The sequence below is a fragment of the Chenopodium quinoa genome, unplaced genomic scaffold (genome assembly GCF_001683475.1).
Source record: "Chenopodium quinoa cultivar QQ74 unplaced genomic scaffold, ASM168347v1, whole genome shotgun sequence".
In the NCBI taxonomy this organism is placed as follows: domain Eukaryota; kingdom Viridiplantae; phylum Streptophyta; class Magnoliopsida; order Caryophyllales; family Amaranthaceae; genus Chenopodium; species Chenopodium quinoa.
In genome coordinates, this window is record NW_018744830.1 from 891,574 (window position 1) to 913,640 (window position 22,067).

At 42.8% G+C, this 22,067-nt stretch overlaps 1 protein-coding gene across 2 annotated transcripts; it reads right to left on the reverse strand.

Annotated features, from left to right (window-relative positions):
* Positions 1-17,459: 17,459 nt before the first annotated feature.
* Positions 17,460-20,212, reverse strand: LOC110704332 (tRNA-splicing endonuclease subunit Sen2-1-like). 2 transcript variants are annotated; one of them, XM_021882122.1, is made up of 3 exons: positions 20,066-20,212; positions 19,682-19,818; positions 17,460-18,418 (listed from the first exon to the last, which is right to left on the reverse strand). In XM_021882122.1, the coding sequence occupies exon 3, from the start codon at positions 18,347-18,349 to the stop codon at positions 17,606-17,608; it is 744 nt and encodes a 247-aa protein (XP_021737814.1). In that variant the 5' UTR covers positions 18,350-18,418; positions 19,682-19,818; positions 20,066-20,212; the 3' UTR covers positions 17,460-17,605. The 2 variants fall into 2 exon arrangements, with proteins under 2 accessions (XP_021737814.1, XP_021737813.1); XM_021882121.1 differs by lacking the exon at positions 19,682-19,818.
* Between the last annotated feature and the right edge of the window lie 1,855 nt (positions 20,213-22,067).

Genomic DNA, 22,067 nt, shown 5'->3' on the forward strand with positions numbered 1-22,067 from the left:
CTAGGCACATATGTCAATGTAAATATTTACCAATAAATTTTTTAATTATCAATAAGTATAAATTATAATATTGAAAATTAATAATTTATTCATTGAGACGATTCCAACAAGTATCTACAAGATTATATTTTTTCTTATGTATAAATCACAAACATTAGTCAAAGTAGCTCAAGTAACTAATTAGTACAAAAAGTGCTAATGGAGCACTTCTTAAAAAACCGAAGAGAGTATTCTTTTTGTTCCAAATTACTTGCTTTACATGTAAATCAATTCTAAATTACTTCCAACACTTTGTTAAAAGCATGAATCTTAAATTTCGTAATTATTTCTCACTTACATTGAAACCACTTTATTTACTACGAGTAATTTATAAAACATTAAAGAATATGAAGCCAATTCAATTAAAAAAAATACATCAAACAAAATACCACACTATCAACAATCACTTAAGAAGATATCTGGTTAATTAAAAAACCTAAAATTGTAAAATAATTCTATGCAGGTCAAAGTGTTGCTACTAATTCGTGGATTTAGATTTTCAAGGTTTTTTTTTTCAACAAGTTTGTGGTGTATAAATTGTTTAAAATTTTCGTATGGACTATACTGTTCTACGCTTTTGTAATCTTGCATGGATGGGGTAGTAGGGTTTGTTTTTATATATTAATTATTTCTTAAAATTCTTTATTTATGGTATAGTGTGATTATATTTATTGGATTATTAGGAAACTGAGGGCCCAATTTATGCACTATATATGTTTAACATCCCTACCATGAGTTTACGTGGCTTATGTCTTTTGAAAGAGAGTTTAGTTTGTTTTTTTTTTTTTTTTTTTTTTTTTTTTTTTTTTTTTTTTTTTTTTTTTTGAATTCCTACACATTATGACAAATTGACAATATTCGAGTACCACCACCATGCTTGTGATAAGATATCATTGATACATTACAGAATTTGTCACATATGAAGTATGATAATTCCATAGGCTAACATAATTTCGTTTTACATTAGAATGGGTTTTTATGTAACACTAACATTAGAGGATTTGCATTATTGCATTTACTAATTTACATATACGTCGGTCGTTTTGTACAAAGTTGCTTTTATGGATTATTATTTGGTGTTTTATGTTGTATGTATGTGTGTCTCGAATGCTATAATTTGGTGCATGATCGGTTTTATGGTGTTGAAGGTTGAGGAGTAAATTCATGTTTCTCATATTGATAAACATGGAATGTATTTCAAATGGGTATTTGTGTCATTTTGAGTATATAAGTGGGGTTTAAATTGTAAATTATTATTGATTTGGCTTTCTTCTCCTCAATAATCTGTTCTTCTTCCTCTGGTAGAAATTGAAACGCATCAAAATCTTCAATGGAGGAGGAAGACAAACCTTGCCCTAATTCGATCTCCAATTTCCTTAGGATTTCTCGTTTGATTCGGCGACAAAGCCGCCGGAAAGACGAAGGAGGGTGAAGAAGATAGCAGACAACAAAGATGACAAATGACGAAGAAGATGTTCACAACACCAACATCTTCAATGGAGTATAGAGGTGTGAAAGAAAAGATGAGAACTAAAAAAGTACAAAAATATAAAATGTTTGGGTCCAATTTAGTCCAATTGGGCCTAGGCATTAAATTATCCAATTAAAAGCCCAAGGTCAAGGTTCAACTCTCCAATTGTGCTAAAGTCAAAGGTCAGCCCACAAAGCAAGCCAATTGGGCTAAGGCCCAACCTCTCCATGTATGAAGAGGTATAAAAGCCATCAATATTCATAGATTCATATATTCTCATATATTCAAGCAAAGCCTCAAGCAACTAATTCTCTTGCATAGTGTTCTCTTTCTACACATTGTACTGACTTTAGCATCGGAGGGGCCTTCCTTGGCAACACCCCCGAGGCTAGTTTACGTGTGTTTACTGTGCAGGAAACCTTCGGCCCAGCATAACTTGGACCGAATCCAGTCTTCTCCGTTTCAGCGGACCTTCGGCAAGGTCCCATTGTTTTCACCCGAAACAATTTGGCGCCGTCTGTGGGGAAGACTTTCAAAAATCTTTAAGCCAAATTTCTAACCAAGATCATCTTGCAATTATCTTAGTAGCAATGGCTAAGAACCGCAAGAGCAAAAGCCTCCGTCAAGGAGCGGGCGAAAAGCCTAAAACCCCTACACCATCACCCTCGCCGGACCGGAACTCTCCCAAGGGTGCCATCTCGGGGGGAGGATCATACAAGGAGGATTCCCTTTCTCCCGTAATTCATGACTCTCATTATAGGCCGAGTCACTCTCGGTCTAGCAGGGGTGAGTCCGATCATAGGACACATTCAGTGCCCCAAAGCCAACCATTGGCTGCGCGCCCTCATTCCCATACTCGGCCGAGGACCCCTTTGACGGGGCCCAGCTCGGAAGAGGTGGCAAGAGCGCTGGCAGTGCTCATGGAGGCAATGAGGGCACAAAATATGCCACCACCTCGTGATCGAACTCCTCCGCATACCCGGCATCAGCGGAGGAAGTTAGACCATGATGGTGGGAAGCTTCCTTCCTTCCGGGAACTGGAAGAGTGGGAAGAGGATTCCTGGAAAAATGAAAAAGAGAGGAAAAAGAACCCTCAATTTTTAAAAGGATCCTCATCCTCAAGACCAGAAGCGCATAAGAGCAGCAGCTCAGCTTCTCGCCCAGAATCTACTCACCGAGAACCTGAGACTGTTCGCCGAAGCGTCCTTGACCGACTCGGCGGCAAGGAACCGAGCGTGCGCAGTCGCCTCTCGTTCCCTGCAGCCGAGGCCCAGACTTCCCAGCCAGGGACGAAAACCACTCCTACCTCTCTAAGAGGGCGGAGCGCGGTCCCTTCGGCCAGGAACAAGGGAAAGGCCGTTATGCTACCCGCCAGTTCACCATTCGAGCAATGGATACTGGAAGAGCGCATACCCACGGTTAAAATACCGTCGCACATCACATATGACGGGACCTCGGATCCGAAGGATCACGTGGCCTCGTATGAGACTCATATGCATCTTTGCCCCAGATCCGAGGCGACTTGGTGCAAATATTTCCCAACCACTCTCAAAGGGGTCGCGCAAGCGTGGATCTCCAAGGGAGTAAGGCAAGGCTCCATAACAGGGTGGGATGATCTGTCCTCCAAGTTCAGGAGCAAGTTTTCCACGGCAAACCGCCGAGAGAAGACTACTGCAGAGCTCATGAGTCTACAACAGGGGGAAACCGAAAGCCTCCGAGACTATCTGACCCGTTTCAGTAACGAGTCATCCAGCGTCTCTCAGCTAGACCAGGGGATAGCCGTTTTTGCAATGCAGAATGGCCTTCAGCCCGGAAAGTTCCTAGACTTCATGGTCATGCATACCCCGCACACCTTGGAGGAAGCTCTGAATGCCTCGGATAAGTTCATCCGAGCCGAAGAATGGAACAAAGCGAAAACCCAACCTCAATTTGGGGGAGGGAAACAAAGGCAAATACCCTTGTCTGAAGGCCAAGGCCATAAGGCAAAGGGAAAGTCAAAGGCCCCGGAGCAATCTTTGGCCAGCGACCCAAAGAAGGAAAGATCTGCCTCATACACAGGCAGATACGAGTCCTACACTCCGCTCTCTCTTCCACGCGCCAAAATTTACAGCGTGACGAAGGAGGAGCAGAGTTACCGAAAGCCGAGACCACTCCCAGAGTGGTATCAGCGAAAAAATAAAAATCAGTGGTGCGAGTTCCACGAGTCTTCGGGACACAACACTGAGGAGTGTATCCAACTGAAGGACCAGATAGAGGACATGGTCCGGAAGGGATACTTGAAAAAATACATCGCGGATCACCGCGAGAAAAAAGAATCCGAGAAGTCGGTAAAGGACTCTCGGGAAGACCTCGACTTCCCCCGGAAAAACAGTAAAAAGCCGGAGGGGAAATTCTCTCCGATCAATGTTATCTTGGGAGGAATATACTCTCGGAGGGAGCACAAGCGACACCTTAGAGCTTTGACTCACCAGGTGAACAACGCTGACATTCAATCTCCCCAGTCGCCGGTGCCGAACATGACGTTCACAGCCGCCGACTGCCGGGGGATTACGTTCCCTCACGAGGATCCGTTGGTGATCATCGCCACGGTGGCCAACCACGACGTCAGTAAGGTCCTTGTTGACGGTGGCAGCGGAGCAAACATTCTGTTCCGAAAGGCCTACAATCAAATCAAGCTGAAGCCCAAGCACCTTACGCCGGTACCCTACCCGGTATCCGGGTTCAATGGGGCTTCAACTTATCCAGATGGGAAGGTGACACTTCCTGTCACCATCGGTTGCGATGAGGCAGCCAGGAACGTCATGATTGAATTTTTGGTCATCGACGCTCCTTCAGTGTACAACGTGATTTTGGGGAGACCCATAATTCATGAGATCCAAGGGGTCGTCTCAACTTATCATCAGCTGATGATTTACGTCTCAGACGCCGGCTTCCCCGAAAGGATACAGGGCAACCAAAAGGACTCCCGAAGGTGCAACTACCTCAAACCATCCAATAGTCGCCCAGATGACAAGGATGAGGAGGAGAAAGAAAGAGAAAGAGAGCCGAGCACAAAAAAGCCGAAAGGCCTAAGTGCTTCGGCCCAAGGATCTGTACCAAGAGGTAAAGGGCCCGAAAGGGAAAAGGCTAGCTCTTCAGCTGAGCCGCAAGACTCAGAGAGCCAGCCGAAGAACAAAAAGACTGGGACACCTGCCGACATTGGCAGCAGGCCAGATTATGAAGAGTCCAGTCCATCAGCAATGGACATGGACCAACAGACTGAAACAGTTGAGTTGGCCGAAGGAGACGTTGAGAAATGTGTAACAATCGGGATGGACCTTGATCCGAACACCCGTTGTGAACTTATTCAGCTCCTTCGGGACAACAGAGATGTGTTTGCTTTCTCGGCAGCTGATATGCCCGGGATAAGTTCAGACCTCATCTCCCATAAGCTTAATGTTGACCCGACGTGTCGACCAGTTAAGAAAAAGAAGCGGAATTACTCCGCCAATAAGAACCGAGACATCGCAGCCGAGGTCAAAAAATTGTTGGAGGCAGGATTCATCGAACCTTGCCAATATCCAGAATGGCTGGCAAATGTGGTGATGGTTCAGAAGCCCAATGGTACCTGGAGGATGTGCGTTGACTTCACGGACCTAAATAAGGCTTGTCCAAAGGATTTCTATCCCTTGCCGAGGATCGATCAGCTAGTCGATTCGACAAGTGGCCATGCCTTGCTTAGTTTCATGGACGCATTCTCAGGGTATCATCAGATCTTTATGCACCCCGACGATCGAGCAAAGACAGCATTCGTCACGAACGCTGGGGTGTACAATTACAAAATGATGCCCTTCGGATTGAAAAATGCGGGGGCAACCTATCAAAGGCTGGTGGATCAAGTTTTTGCCGATCAAAAGGGCCGAAACATGGAAGTCTATGTTGACGATTCGATCGCCAAAAGCAAAAAACCAGAGGACCATGTAAAGGACCAGGCTGAAACTTTCGCCACCTTGAGAAAGCATCAAATGAAGCTGAATCCGAAGAAGTGTGTCTTCGGCGTGAAGTCATGGAAATTCCTTGGGTTCATAGTCAGCAAAAGGGGGATTGATGCCAATCCCTCTAAAGTCAAAGCGGCGCTCGACCTTCCTGAGCCGAAAACGAAGCGGGATGTTCAGCGGCTCACCGGAAGAATGGCAGCCCTCTCAAGGTTCATTTCCAGAGCTTCGGATAAGGGGTTACCTTTCTTCAAAGCCCTGAAACTCCCGAAAACAAAAGAGCTCATTTGGGAGGAAGAGCAAAAAGACGCCTTTAAACAGCTTCGGGAGCATCTGGCTCAACTCCCAACGCTGGCTAGCCCAGCTGAAGGAGAAACTTTGTACCTATATGTGGCCGTTAGCCCAGCCACCATCAGCGCAGTATTGCTGAAGGAAGAAAGTAAAAGTCAGCAACCGATCTACTTCGTCAGTCATACACTGACGGATGCCGAGACTCGCTATCCTCTACTCGAGAAAGTTGCTTTCGCGGTAGTAGTAGCTGCTCGGAAGCCGAGGCCCTATTTTGATTGCCATCAGATAGTGGTCTTAACTGATCAGCCGTTGGAAAAAGTTCTCGGCAAGGTTGAAAAATCTGGTAGGCTAGCCAAGTGGGCTTTTGAGCTCACCGAATTCAGCATCAGCTACCGTCCGAGGGATGCCATTAAGGCTCAAGCTCTAGCGGATTTCTTGGCCGAATGCTCATACCAAGAAGCGCTAGACAGTGAAAAGAAAGTCTGGACCGTGTTTACGGATGGATCTTCCACCGAAAACGGTTCGGGGGCAGGAGTAGTGATAACTTCTCCCGAAGGCAAATCCTTTGAGTATGCACTAAAGTTTTCTTTTAAGGCCTCGAACAATGAAGCCGAGTATGAGGCAGCAATCGCCGGCCTAGAATTGTGCATCTCCCTGGAAGCCGATCATGTCTGCCTAAAAACAGACTCTCAGCTAGTTGCATATCAGATCAGTGGCAGCTACGAGGCCAAAGAGCCCTCCATGATAGCTTATCTTGCCAAGATCAAATCAGTCATTGCAGAGCTGAAAACTTTTGAGGTTCAGCTGATCCCAAGGGGTCAGAATACTCAAGCCGATGCACTCTCCAAACTTGCCAGTTCATCTCTTACCGAGCTGAACAGATCTGTATATGTAGAAGTGCGTCGAGAGAGAAGTGTCGACGAAGCACCTGAAGTGTGCTGCGCTGACCCAGAGCCTAGTTGGATGGACCCCATCCTAGCTTTCAAGCTTCGGGGAGAAACTCCCGAAGATAAAGCTTTGGCCTCCAAGATGAAGAGAACAAGCTCTAGGTTCATTGTCTTCAGGGGGGAACTTCTGAAAAAGTCCTTCTCAGCCCCATTGCTGAAATGCGTGGGACCAACAGATGCAGATTATATCCTACGGGAGATTCACCTCGGCATCTGTGGGAACCACATTGGGGGAAGAACCTTAGCCCACAAGGCATTAAGGGCTGGATATTACTGGCCCACCATGATCGCAGATGCTAAGGAGCTGGTCCGAAAATGCGAAAAATGTCAAAAATACGCTCCAGTTATCCATCAGCCAGCAAGGGATCTTCAGCCGATCCTTAATCCACTCCCGTTTGCCCAATGGGGACTGGATATACTGGGACCATTTCCAGAGGCTGTGTACCAGAAAAAATGGCTGATAGTTGGAGTTGACTACTTCAGTAAATGGATCGAGGCCGAAGCAGCCTCGAACATTACAGAGCAAACTGTCAGAAAATTTATCTGGCAGAATATCATCACTCGCTTTGGCATCCCGAGAGTATTTGTCTTCGATCATGGGAGGCAATTTGATAACTTACCGCTGAAGCGGTATACATATCAGTTCGGCATCAAACTGGCATATTCAGCGGTATGACACCCGCAAAGTAACGGACAAGCCGAAGCTGCAAATAAACAGATCTTAAATGCCCTCAAGAAGAGGGTGGAAGATCAAAAGTCCAAGTGGCTGGAGGAGCTCCCTGGAACCCTTTGGTCCCTTCGGACAACTGAAAAAGAGGCAACGGGCCACTTACCTTTTGAACTGGTGTATGGTGCCGAAGCCGTCCTTCCAGTGGAAATTGGCTCTGAGAGCCTTCGAGTGCACCACTTCTCGGCTGAGAATGAGCGACTGATGAGGGAATCTCTCGATTTCCTCGACGAAGTAAGAGACTCAGCCCGAGACAGAATGGCCGCCTATAAGCAGAGAATCAGCAAATTTTATAACCAAAGGGTCCACGCAAGGCCTCTCAAAATTGGAGACCTTGTCCTTCGGAATGCTGCTGCAGTTCAGAAAGGCCGAATCCATGGGAAACTCTCAGCTGCATGGGAAGGACCTTATGAAATCTATGATGAGCTTCAGCCAGGGACATACCGACTTCGGCAGTTGGATGGAACTGAGTTGAAAAATCACTGGAACGCTGATGTACTGAAAAAATATCATGTGTAAACCCTTCGGGGCAGAACAATCTTTGTAAGTACATTTTGAACTAATGAAAGGCCTTGGAGCCACCATTTATATAAATGTTTACAACTTTTTATCCTTTCAAAATTTTCTTTGTTCTATCTACTCTTTAAGGGTTTTTTATTCAGCCTCGTCTGAAACCTTCGCCTTCGGGTAACTGGGTTTCAGATTGCTGACAAAACTCGTCTTTTTAAAGAACACTGGTCTTTCAGCTGAAGTCAAACCTCAGTAAGACTTGTTCTCCAAAGACATGAGTCCATGGACAATTCAGGGATATTGCCTTAACTGAGCCTTGTATCCCAGAGAGCCATTATCCGAAACATTGCCTTAAGTTGGCCCTGTGTTTCGGGTATCCATTTTTCAAAGATAGGCAGAAGATCAAGGATAACAGCAACAGTTGAAAATTTTTAATTAGCCTCGTCTGAAACCTTCGCCTTCGGATAACTGGGTTTCAGATTGCTGAACAAAACTCGTCTTTTTAAAGAACATTGGTCTTTCAGCTGAATTCCAACTTCAGTAAGACTTGTTCTCCAAAGACATGAGTCCATGGACAATTCTGGTATATTGCCTTAACTGAGCCTTGTATCCCAGAAAGCCATTATCCGAAACATTGCCTTCAGTTGGCCCTGTGTTTCGGATATGCATCTTTTAAAAGAACACAGGTCTTTCAGCTGAAGTCCAACTTCAGTAAGATTTGTTCTCCAAAGTCATGAGTCCATGGACAATTCTGGGATATTGCCTTAACTGAGCCTTGTATCCCAGAAAGCTAATATCCGAAGCATTGCCTTCAGTTGGTCCTGTGTTTCGGATATCCAATTTTCAGCTGAAGTCAATCTTCAGTAAGACTTGTATTCCAGAAGCACTGCCTTCAGTTGGCCCTGTGTTTCGGATACCCATTTTAAAGAAGTGAAGAAATTGTTTATTCAGCTGAAGCCATACTTCAATTTCTGGGGGGCAAGAAGCACTATCAGTGCAAGTTTATGTTCGGCAGAATGAAAGAAACAGTAAAGCATTCAAAAACAAAGCAGCTGAAGAAAAGAGCATCAAATTAATAATTCATGCTCAGAAATTGAGCTACAAGTTCAATTAAACTGTATCGGCAGCCGCCCACAAGCGGAAAATAACAGCTGCCGAAATACGTACATAAGCAAAAAAATAAACTGTTGTACGACAAGGCAAGCTGAAGCAAAAAACAAGGCAAAAAATTCAGAAAGCGGCAAGTCTAAAGTTAAGCGCATGATGAACCGCAAGATTCTGAAGACGACTGCCCGAGTTCCTATGCTTCAGCCCGAGGATCAGACTGATCAGCGTTGTTGAGCCCCATGGTGGCCTCAGCCCCAGCAGCAGAAGAAGCAGGCTTTGCACTCTGCCGAGCCTCCCTTTCCCTCTGTTCAGCCTCCAACTCCATTCTCTCAGCTTCCTCTTCGGCTTCCTCAGCCTTAAGAATTTCAGCTTCGACTGGAGTTGCATACTTCATATGAGGGTCTTCGGGATTCTGGACCCATTCAGCACATTTGGATCAGTCCAGCTTCGGCTCAGCATGAAGGCAGACTCTTCGGCATACTCTGAACCCGTTTTTGAAACCCATTTCATATTCTTCCTGGGTATAGACACGGACTTTGAGTAGAGCCTCAGCATCAGCCAGCTTCTTCTGGGTCTCCTCCAAGTCTTCCTTGGATTTCTTCAGCTCATCGGCGAGCTTGGAGGAGGAACCTTTCAGCTCATTCAGCTCCTGCTGAACTTGGGAAGCCTTTGTCTGAGCCTGTGCCACTTCAACTTTTTTGGCCATCAGTTGATCCTCAGCCTCATGGAGTTTAGCTCTCTGAGCTTCATCAGCAGCAGCAGCCTCTGAGAGTTGGACATCTCTGGCCTGGAGCAGCTCTTCAGCAGCCATTCGGCTAGCTTCAAGAGCTTCTAGTCGTTGCTGCACTTCAGCTTGTGCAGCAGCTCCTTCCTGAATACGGCTCTCAACGGCAGCCTTGAATTTGGAGACGTCCACTCCCATGTGCTCCTGGAGGAATTTTTCCCCTTCCATCAGTGGGGGAAAAACTTCCTTCTCCATAGCGTCGCAGAAGGTTTTGAGGGCTTCAGCAGCTTTTTTCTCGTACTCCTCACCCTTCTGCTGCTTCTCTTCAGCTGCTGCTTGCTTCAGCTTAGCAAGCTTTAATTCCTCCTCAGCTACCTTCTTGTCGTGCTCGGCAGCATCTACCCTATCTTGTAGGGTATCTATCAGCTCTACAGTGAGAGTCTGATTGTGCACGAACTGAAAACAGGAGCACAAGTGTTAAAAAAAATAAAAGTAAATAAAAATAGAGCTGAATTTTAGAGGAAATAAAGGCAAGGAAAATCACCTGCATCATCAGCAGTTGGTTAGACCTGGCTGAGTCAGGAACTAATCTGCTGGATTCGCCCATCCCAGCAGTGGCCTTCAGCGACCAGATTCTTGCCCTATCTACTTCGGACATGCCAGCAAAATCGCCGAAGTAGGCTGCAGCACCTTCACGGTTCTGACCCCATATGAGGTCCCAGATGTGATCTGGGATTGGAATTCGGGGGGCCGAGAAACCCATTTCTCCAGATTGCAGAGTCTGGAAAGAAGGGAAGGATGACGATGGAGCTTCTTTAGCTTTGGATGGCTCAGCATCATCCTTCTCAGAAGAGTCAATTACTATGACCTCTTCTTCTTCAGGGGTGAGGACGAAAGCCTCAACCTCTCTTGCAATGTCTGCCGTGAAACCCTCAGCATTGGGCATCACGACATCCTTATTTTTGTGCTCAGCAGCACTCTCCTTAATTGCTTCTTGGACCCCTCCCTTAGATTCGGGAGTTCTCTGATCCACCTCCATCTCAGGAGGTGGCGGAGGGGTCTTTGGAGGTGATTGGGGTGGTGGCCGGGGAACCCTCGGCGATCCATTGCCTTCCTCGGGTTCCCTTATTTCGACGCCGATGGTCATCGGCTTCCGCTGAAAGTCATGAGGGCCGATGATGGCCATTCTTCGGCGCCTTTTCTGAAGAGGCTGCTCGTCCATGTCTGAGTCTGAAGACTCTTCTTGTATTTGGTATTCGGGACGAACAGGGGCTTTCCCTTCTCTGTGTCTGTTACTCTCTTCAGACTGTAACAGACAGGGGGGAGGAAGAATGTGAGTAAAAAAAAAAAAAGAAAAAAAGAAAAAAGAAGAAAGACAAAGTTAAGTCTGAAAGCTCACCGAGGTCTTCAGCAAAGCCTCGTCTTCTTCAGCTGCCCTAGCTGCAGCTTCTTCTTCAGCAGCTCTGGAGGACCCTTCTCCTCCTTCGCAAGCTTCGAGAACCCGTGCAACCTCTTCGGCTGTACGGGCAGCTTCAGCTTCTTCGTCCAGCAGCTGAAACCAGGGGTCTCTCTTCTTCCACCAAGGCTTCTGCCTCTGATACAGAGCAACAGCCTCAATTTGGAAGTGGGAAGAGTCTAGATGAACTTCCCTATGCCTTGGTTCAGTGATAGACGGGGCCCGATCAGTTACAACTCGTTCTCGGTTGACACCAAGACGAGCGTAGTTAATGCCAACGTTGGTCTCGTCCCGCTCTGAAAAAGAAAAGGGGAAAGGTCAGTTCAGATAGGTTGGCACAGCATAAAAAAGCGAAGTGAGAGAAGAAAAAGAGATAATTAAAAAGCCTCGGCCCCAGCCGAAGAAGCTTACCATCCTTAAACTTTCGGCTGAGGCCAACAGCTGCTAGCATGTTCTCTTGGAAAACATAATGCGTATCGGGGAGCCAAGTCTCCGGGATATGCTGCATTCGGCCGCTGCCCCCCCGGTTCGGCAGCTTGCCGAAGATATGTTGTTGATCAAGGTTCGGATCCGGCCCGTTATCTGCGGGGGGACCTAGACTTCCCATGTCGGGATTAGGCTCAGCAAGGTATCGGGGAGCGCTGAAGACGCAAGGGTGGCCCGGATCTGTGGGTGCCCTAACCCAAATCCATTGACCTCTCCAGTCCTTGTCTGAAGAGTCGTTCGGCCACATGGTTAGGTACTGGGGCCGGGACTCAATCCGGTACCACCCAGAACCGTGGCTTCCGTGCCCACTTTGAATATTTGGCACTAGCCGATGAAGCTTTTTGAAGCAGTGCAGGTTCGGCACATACTTGAAGAACTTGCAGACCCATAAGTATGTCATCACCCTTCGGATGCTGGTGGGAGTTAATTGACATAGGGAGATATTGTAATGGATCAGCAAGTCTCGGACGAATACGTCCAAAGGGAACCTCAGCCCGTACTGAAGCTGTCTTGTGTACACCCCCACATACCCCGGGGGTGGACGATGGATTCTATCGGATGCCGCGGGCATTCGGCACCAATACCCATCAGCTTCAAAAATGCCGTAATGCAACTCAATTTGCTCGGCAAACCGATATTGATCGGCATTCTCCACCCACCATGAGTAGGGGCGGTTCTTTATCATGGCCGAAGCTACTTCGGCATTATCCCACTCTGAAAACCCGGGGAGGATATCCCAAAGGACAGCGGGAACTTCATCGTCCCGTCCAGAAGCGCTCGGCCCCTCCGTTCTCTGAGGAGGAGCCGAGGAAATTGGAGTCGCCCTAATCCCTTCAGCAGGGTCAGACTCTGGCCTTTGTCCATTCCAGGTCCCAATCCTGTTCCTAGGATCGGGAATTGGCCTTGCTCTTCTTGGAGCACGGGCTCTACCTCTAACTCCTCTTGCCATTGATTATTTCGAAGAAAAAAGTCAAAAAAAAGGGGAAGGAGTTCGAATTCGAAGAAAAATAAACTGAAATCAAAGGAATTTACCTTAATCTGAAGCGAAAGTTGCCGATTTACGAGTTCGTAGTGGCAAGTCTCAGTGTCTAAGCTTAATGCTCGGGGAATTTGCGAAGTTTTGATGCGGGTTCTTGGTTTCTCTCGAGAATTATGGGTTTGTGTTGGTGAATAAGTGAGGAGAGATGACGCGCCTCTGTTTATATCTCCAGGAATGGGATACGGGGAGTCCGCGTTTCAATTTCTCTTAAATACCCCACTAAGTAACCGTTAAACACACGACCTTGCGATTAAACTGCCCATTATCCGTCCAACTTCCACCATCATCCGCCTTAACCGTTGTTATCTCATTAATTACGGTTTAAATTCAAATTTTTGGATTAATTAAATCATTTACTTCCCTCCTTTTCTGAATTAAATCAAACCCGACCCGTCATCCTTCCAAATCGGGTCTGGGGGGCAAGTTGTTTGGGTCCAATTTAGTCCAATTGGGCCTAGGCATTAAATGATCCAATTAAAAGCCCAAGGTCAAGGTTCAACTCTCCAATTGTGCTAAAGTCAAAGGTCAGCCCACAAAGCAAGCCAATTGGGCTAAGGCCCAACCTCTCCATGTATGAAGAGGTATAAAAGCCATCAATATTCATAGATTCATATATTCTCATATATTCAAGCAAAGCCTCAAGCAACTAATTCTCTTGCATATTGTTCTCTTTCTACACATTGTACTGACTTTAGCATCGGAGGGGCCTTCCTCGGCAACACCCCCGAGGCTAGTTTACGTGTGTTTACTGTGCAGGAAACCTTCGGCCCATCATAACTTGGACCGAATCCAGTCTTCTCCGTTTCAGCGGACCTTCGGCAAGGTCCCATTGTTTTCACCCGAAACATAAAATATTAAAAAAAAAAAAGTTATTTTTATTTACAGGTGTCCCATTTTTGAAATATAAATATGTTTATTAATATGAGGGCTTGTCTAAGGTTGAGCATTAGTGGCCTGGGCCATTAGGTGTGCAATGGTTTCAATGAAGGAAAAAGTCTGCCCAAAAGGAATGTTCAGCTGGAACCCTTTGTGTAAAATTAAAATACTTTTAAGAGGTATGCCAAGACCCATGTATGGTTCGTCCTAATAGTGGGTTGGCTCTCTCAAACGTACTATGGTTTCACTTCTATTTGACTAACGCACTCTAATCTTGGCCGTTGGGTTGGTTTATTACCAAGTATTGTGTCTACCTTTTCACATTCTCCCCCCCCCCCCCCCTTTTCATCACCTTGATAATTCTTCCATTAAAAGAATAGTAAGTGTCATAATTAATCTTTCCAATATGGATGTACCTCACATTGATTGAACCATTATAAATTTCTTGCATTAAGATTGATTTGTTAATTTACAAGTTAGTTTGTCAAACCAATATATTCAAAACAATTTCATATGATTGTAAGCATTTTGAACATTTGTGATTATTCATAACAATTTCATATGATTGTAAGCATTTTGGACATTTGTGAATGGACATGAGGATCAAGGCATTTAGATGAGCTTTAAAATAATGTAATGTCCACTTCGATAATTTTGGGTTGGTTTAGAGTAATTTCGGTGAGCGGTGATGGTGGCTAGGTTGATGGGTGGTGGTGTCGACGACTGAGAGGTGGTTCTAGTGGCAGTTAGGTGGTGGTGTCAATGGTTGTGGTTGGCTAAGCTATGCTTTTGGTGGTTTAGAGGAGAGAGAGTAATTGGAGAAAAAAAAAACAAAGGGAAGGGTTGAGCACATGACCCTCACGTGAGGGTCAATGCTGGGGAACAGGGTCAATTCCTTGAAACCGGCCTAAGGTGTAATCTTGCAAAAAATTTCTATTTTAGATGTGTTCTTATAAAAAAATTTATAAGGTGGTTTTTCACACAAAAAAAAAGTATTTTAAAAGGTGGTTTCTAACAAATTTTCCTTATAAAAAATAATCAAAGAAAACACACGAAATTTCATAAACTGTACAAAATTTTTGAATCAAAGAGACTCACACTAACAGTCTCACGACAGAGAGGAGAAACGCGATATAAACCAACGACTTGACGAGGTCGTCGAGTTAAGAGCGGATCCAAATGAGTTCGAGATCGGAAGCAACAACGCCATTAGAGGAAGCAAGAAGAGTGGAGATGATAGGGGGGAAGAAGGATTGAAGAGAGAGAAGAGATTCGACGACGAATGAAGGCGAAGAAGAAGTGGAGATGTAAGTGAGAAGAAGAGGAAGGTTGTTGATGTGAGCTCTTCAAGAGAAGAGCTGTTGGCCTAGGGTTTTTAGGTCTAATAGACTGCATTTGTTGCACTTCTTCTGGCTTTCACTGGTGGTGGCAGCCGCCATAGATGGGGAAGTATGATGGAATGTTGGAAGAGCAAAAGAGGGAGGGTTTAAGGTTTTAAGGAGAGTGAAAAAGTGTTGGGGTTTAGTGTAAGGTTTTTTTTTCTTTTTTTAAATCAAGTGAATGGGCCTCAATTACTTTCTTCACTACATATTTGCTTTGTTGCAGTAAAAGACGTGTGATGTAGGCCAAGGTTGCACAAGAACGGGTATTGACACGGATACGAGTACAAAACAGATCATATACGGAAAAATGTCAATCTCAAAATAGTGGATGCGAGTACGACATGTTAAAATTCATATAGTAATATGTTTTAAAAAAAGGAAAAATAATTGATTCTAACAATCCCACCCTTTGGCTGGTTCTCTATTAATAATCCCACATTTATATGAGATTCTCTTTGAGGCTGGTTTAGGGTTTCATGATGGATTACGGGGAGGGGGGCTTTGTCGTTGGGTGGGTCGTGGAAAGGGAAGATTCCGATGGTGGTGGGGGTGAGGAAAGGGGCTGCCGGAGGGTGGAGGGGTGGGAAGGGACGGCGGCAGGAAGTTAGAATGGGGTGGCTTAGGTTTACCTATCAAAAAAAAACTTTCAACCAATCACAAAGTGACACGTAGCATATTTACCTATCAAAAATGGTTATCAAGACCAACAAGTAAGGGATCAATAGAAAAAATTAGATAATAATCAAAAGATGGGATTATTAACAGTGAACCGGCCAAAAGTGGGATTATTAGAATCAATTTCTCCTTAAAAAAAAACTTAATACTATCATCTTTAAATAACCAAATAAAATTGTTAAACAATAAATAAATAAATAAAAAATAAATAAATAAAAATGAAAATGAAAATGAAAAACATGACCAATCATAATTTCAATTATTAAAAAACGTTAACAGATTGTATCATTGTTGAAGTGTTCGAATATATAAAATAGAAAAAATACACTTTAATAATCCCAAGTATGGGAGCTTTACTTCTAATAATCTCAACTAAGATTTATTATCTAATAATCCCAACTATGCTATCAATTTGCCTCCAATAATGATCTCAATAATTAGTAACTTGCTGAAAAAGTGTTTTTTTTTTTTAATAAGTCATGTCATCATGTGTCGATACATGATTGGTTCAAATTTTAAAAATTAAAAAAAAAAAAATTGCTTAAGAAAATAAAAACAATTAAAACCCAAAATTCCCAACCATTCTTTCCCCCACCATCAACCCCTAATCGATCGGCCACCCCCCCCCCCCCCCCTCCCCCAAACCATCAAAATCAGTCGGTCGGCCCACCCTCTACCACCCCCTTTGACCGACCCCCGAAACCAGCCACCCCAATCCAAAAAACCACCCACCCAACCATCCCAACCCCAAAAACCTCCAACCCAACCCTCGATACCAGGCCCTCTCCCTTCCTCCATTGGCAAAACCGCCCCTCTTCCCTTCCCCCACCACCGAAATGGCCGATTTCGAGGGTTGGGTAAAGGAGGAGGGGCGATTTTGGTAGTGGAGGAAGGGAGAGGGCGTCTGGTTTCAAGGGACAGGTTAGTGATTTTTGGGGTCAGGATGGGCTGGGAGGGTGGTTTCCAGGGTCAGGGGTGGGTTAAACGGGGTGTACAGGGTTGACTGGCCGGTTTCGGTGGGCAAGGGAGGGTGGTGGCTGGCCGATTTTCGGTGAGGCTACGGGTGGGGTTAAGGTTTGACGGTGGGGAAAGGGTGGCTGAGAATTTTGGGTTTATTTGTTTTTATATTTTTTTTTAATTTGGACCAATCACGTGTTGACACGTTTTGTGGTTACCTGTCATAACAAGTCGTTGTCCGATTGGGACCGTTGGAGGCAAACTGATAGCATACTTGGGATTATTAGATGATAAACGTTAGCTAGGATTATCAAAGTATATTTTTCCTATAAAATAATCGAACACGGTTTTTAGGTGTGTCTGAGACGTATCATTGTGCGTCGCACGAGTGTCAGAGTATGACACAAACACGACAATTGGATGAAGTGTCTATATCCTAGATGCAGGCTGCTCCTTAGAATTTTCTAAACCAATTCCACCTGAAGTTCTGTTGACTTTTACTTTTCAATTCCATACACTCTAGCTTGATATGCGAATTGTACAAACTTACAACAAAGAACATTCTTTAGAACGCTACAAGTATGGCACACCTTGGATGAGGGTCGATTAGAGAGCCTACCTATCAAGGGAAAACCTCTGGATCTTAGTACACATTCTATATCGAATTCCCACAACAAATAGGTATCAATCAAGCTCGACAAGCAGACAAGTAATGAAATAATGAAGCTGCCGAATGGCTGTCAGCAATATAAATGTAGGACATACAAGATCAATGCAAATGATGCTAAACAGACAGGGTGCTCAGACCTCTTTGACGCCCATGTTAAAAGAGGATAATAAGTTACTGAATAACGTAGCAGAATCCAAAACAAAGTATGCTATTGTTATCATGACAAAAAAAAAAAAAAAAAAAAAAAAAAAAAAAAAAAAAAGCACTTCAAATATCAAGTATGCGTCTTAGCTTCACCACAAATTTTAGAATCTGTTTTCTTTTCACGAGTTTGCTCTGGAATCCATCTAGAGATTATACGTGGTTCTATTTCGTAATTCTCCAAACACACTGGAGAGTTGTCTTTACTAATGCCTAGGACATGTAAAACTAGCAAAGTCTTAGCAACACCACAACAAAGCCGAATTGTACCATACAAATCAGACCACAACTTCAGCCGTCCACTGGAGTTATCATTTCTTTCTGATAGTACAAGAACAGCATATTCTGCATGGATCAAAGCTGGATGGTGGCGATAAGCAACATAATCAACACCATACTGGGATCCTGACCTAACTACCCAATTATTCATTCTTAGATGGGCGTATGCTTTGAAATACTCAGGAAACATTTCAACTTTTGAAATCATGAATTGCCACAGGTCCACAGAAGTTTTCACAACACCATCGTCTCCCACAATCTTCAAACACTTCAATGCATAGCATAAATAAAAAGCTTCTTGCAAAGTAAATTCATACCAATGTTGATCATTTTGGCTGGTTACAATAACCCGGCCAAAACATGCACGGTTTAGAAGTTCAGATTGTTCTGTACTCGCTTTAAAAAGCACCCTACATCCAGATATAGATCCCTTGCATTCTGATGTGGCTAGAGATGATTGAAGTGCTGAAACTATTCCCGACATTGGTTCAGCAAAAGCTTTTGCTTCCGCATCTTTCCCTTTCCACCGCGGACCCATTTCTTTTATTCAGAACAAGAATTCAGTCATGTGCATCCACAAATTTTTAATTTTTCCATTTCAATCTAGCTGTAAAGGGAAAGAAAAATATTATGAGTAACTAACATGGTGGTCAGCAAGACCATAATTCTTCACCATGACAAGCAGTAAGGCATCCAAGCAAAGCCAATGCATATTTTTTTTAACTAATTAAGATAAGAACGAGGATCTTTATCACAATTCATGCATCAAGTCAAACAATACTCGAGGGCCTCAAATGGTAACCCCCTTCCCTAACAACTCCAAAGACAAAAATAAAGCAATATTTGGTTACACTTCAGTTGTTTTACTATTTAGTAGGTAATTCACTAAAAGGAGTAGTTATTCATCATCTTAGCTTATGCTTCATAACTGCAGTATTGGAGAGATGAGGCATGCTTAGGATATACTCTTCAGCAGTCAGAATATTGGCTAACTAAACTACTCTCAGCAAAATAGGTTCAAGCACACATTACGCCTAACAAGGCCTGTCCCTGTCCCTGATCCAGGAAGAGGAGCAGCTTCCCTGGGAGAAAAAAATGTCCATTACATATTTCCATTCTAATGTAAAGGTCATAAACAAGAGCCTACAACACTTTAGCAACCAAATCTGACTCTATTATCAAAGTAAGCTCCAATAACCACATAAAGTGAACAAAAAATCCTTCTTGCTTAAGAACAACAATATAAAGTGCACATAGCAATTTAGCAAACTAATAGCAACAAGATTGCTCGTTATAATCTTTCATAACTTTAGTAATTACAACCAAATACTAAAGAATAATAATTAACATACTAAATGACTAAAAAAAGTACGTAGCAATATATACAAGTACTTAATTAAATTACAACTCAAAAAATCTACTTGTATTACAAAGGTTCTTCACAAGTTTACATATTTAGGAACAAATTCACAATCTAATCAAGGGCTTACATTCATAAACATGTCATTCTCTAAAAAAGGTAATTAGAGTACCATATAACAACCTATCTCCCATGTTATTGGGACATATGGTTTTGATTTTGGATTTCTAATTTGATGTTCTATAAGTTTGATTAGAGCCTAATTTATACATAATCCAACTTAAATTTATTCAATTAACAATTGGAGGGCATCACACCAACATACCAGATTTCACATAAGCACCAAGCATAATATTACACAAAATCGAATCCAATCGAGAGCACGAATTGAATAACGATTAAGCAACACCAATCTGACTACATTTAACATACATACTAATTAAACTGTTCTGAATTAAAAAATATTGGAATCAAGACCTGATTTTATTATTAGTGAATGAATTTGCTGACCTTGAAAAATTGATTGGAGGGAAAATCAATTCAAGTTCATAATCAATACTTTATTTGTTTGAATTTCGGATTCCACTTTGAATGTTGCTAGAATTGAAGAAATTTGCGAGATACTTAGCAAAATTCACGCCAAAGGCCTAACCCAAAGGGAGAACATTGAACATCAATACAATTAATAAATCAGCATGTTATTCCTATATCAATTGAGTATTAAAAAAAAATTTAAAATTTTAACCCCTGTAAATCTTCTATAATAATTAATAGATTAACCAACAATCATCAATTGACATCAAACGAAAAAGAAATTGATTTAGGATTGAGTGAAACTAAACCCTAGATTGTGAAACTTCAATTCAATGATTTTAAAAGGAAAATAAATCGTACCTGAGAAGGTGGTTCAATGGTGATTTCCGAGTATGCTTCAATGGAGAGGAGAGAGCAAGAGCGAAACGGTGCAGCAAAAAGTGAAAAGCTTGAAGCCTTTAATGGAGGAGTATTACTGTAATGCCTTACCGAGTTAACAGAGTAATTTCGTCCTTTCACATGTTGGAATTTAAAATGATACAATCTCCATGCTTTTTTACTTTACCCTCTTTGACTTTTACACTATTCATCACTCCTTTTTTAATTGTCTTTTGTGAATAATATGTAAGGAAAACATAATCACGTGGCATTTTTTTTATTCGTCTCAATAAGTACTATCATAATATATTACTTTTATAATTTTTACTTATGTAGAATTAAAGTTATTGATCGTTAAACTTTTGTATTAACAAGCGTGATAAAAAAAACAGGTCAAGTTAAAAAGAACAGATGAAGTATTAATTTGAAAATGCATGTTAAAGTTACGTTTAATAAGTGTAATTAACGTTTACAGTCAATTTATTCTATGTTTTTGGAGTGTTTGTTAGCTTTTGCTTTTTTGTATTGGAAATGTTTTCCTGTTTTAGTCGACGATCAAATCACCTTTGTATGATTGTATCCTCTTTGGAATATAAGTACTCATATGTTTTCGATTGTTCACCTTCAACGAGTTTAGTATCTTGTCCATCTAATTTGATGAGATTCTTATGAATGGGAAGAACGTTTACTCCTATTATGTGAATTAGAAGAATCTTGACTCCTCACGAATATTTTTGTGAATTGGAAGAACGTTGACTCCTCTTGTGAATTGGAAGAACGTTGACTCCGTATGAGTTTGAAATTCATTTCGAGACTGATTTGGGAGATAAGAATTGAATACTGATGGGTTGTACTTGATTAAAAGCAGCCTAACCCGATAAATATCGGGTTTGGACGGTGTTTTTGAACCCAAATTTTTAATTTTTTGATTTGGGTAGCCCAAAATTTCTTTTCAATTTAAATTTTGGCTTGATTTGAATTTGGCGTAGGTTGAAAATCCCGTCATTCTGGCTCGAAATAGTAGGTTTGGGCTTTTTTGGTCCTAACATGGCTCGACTCATGATTACCTTTAGTTGAACTTGACATTGTGATGTGTCACATTGGGTTAAATATTGGACTTGACCCAATCACGGATATTCGATTAGGCCTAGCTAAATGCATATTCTTAGCTGCATGTAGACCTGGCAAACGGGTCGTTTGGCTTGGGTCAAATCGAATTGGGTTAATTTCGGGTCAGCAATATTCGGGTCGGGTCAATTTGGGTTTCGGGTTAATTTTGGGTTAGCACTTCGGGTCAGGTCAATTTTCAAGACCAATTTTCGGGTCAATTTCGGGTCGAGTTAATTCGGGTCGGGTCAGGTCAATTCGGGTCGGTTTACCAAAATAAAAGTCACTTAAAAAAATAGTTGGAAAAATAAAGTGAAATCGTTATGAAAAATAAAAAAAAAATCGTGAGTACCTATTACTTAGGAAAGAAAGAAACCCTAAAATAAGTAATTCACCGTTTCACCCTATTCTCTTCAGGAATCGGGTCACTTCGGGTTGGGTCAATTCGGGACTAGTCGATTCGGCTTTAAATCGGGTCGGGTCACTTTGGATTTCGGGTCACTTCGGGTCGGGTCAAGTTTGGATTTCGGGTCAATTTCGGGTCGGATCATTTCGGGCATCGGATCATGTTCGGGTCAACTCCATTTGGGGTCGGGTTTAGGTTCGGGTTCGGGTCATTTTCGGGTTAATGGTTTCGGGTCAACTTACAGGTCACAGGTCAGGTCATTCGGGTCGGGTCAGGATTGTCAGGTTTATAATAGCTGCAACATCATTAATGCAACTTCTAGCACATGAAACCAGTCCACCTCTTTCTTCTTTCTTTTTTAGTTAAGTTCTTCTTGTAATTCTTCTTTCCGTTTAAAATTTTTTGTTTCCTTTTTTTAAATTATCTCTCTTCACTTTTTTTCCTACAATAATTTTGATCAAAATTTTCTCT

Excerpts from the sequence above, each read along its gene's own strand:
- LOC110704332 (XM_021882121.1), bottom strand. The coding sequence starts at position 18,349 with ATGGGTCCGCGGTGGAAAGGGAAAGATGCGGAAGCAAAAGCTTTTGCT.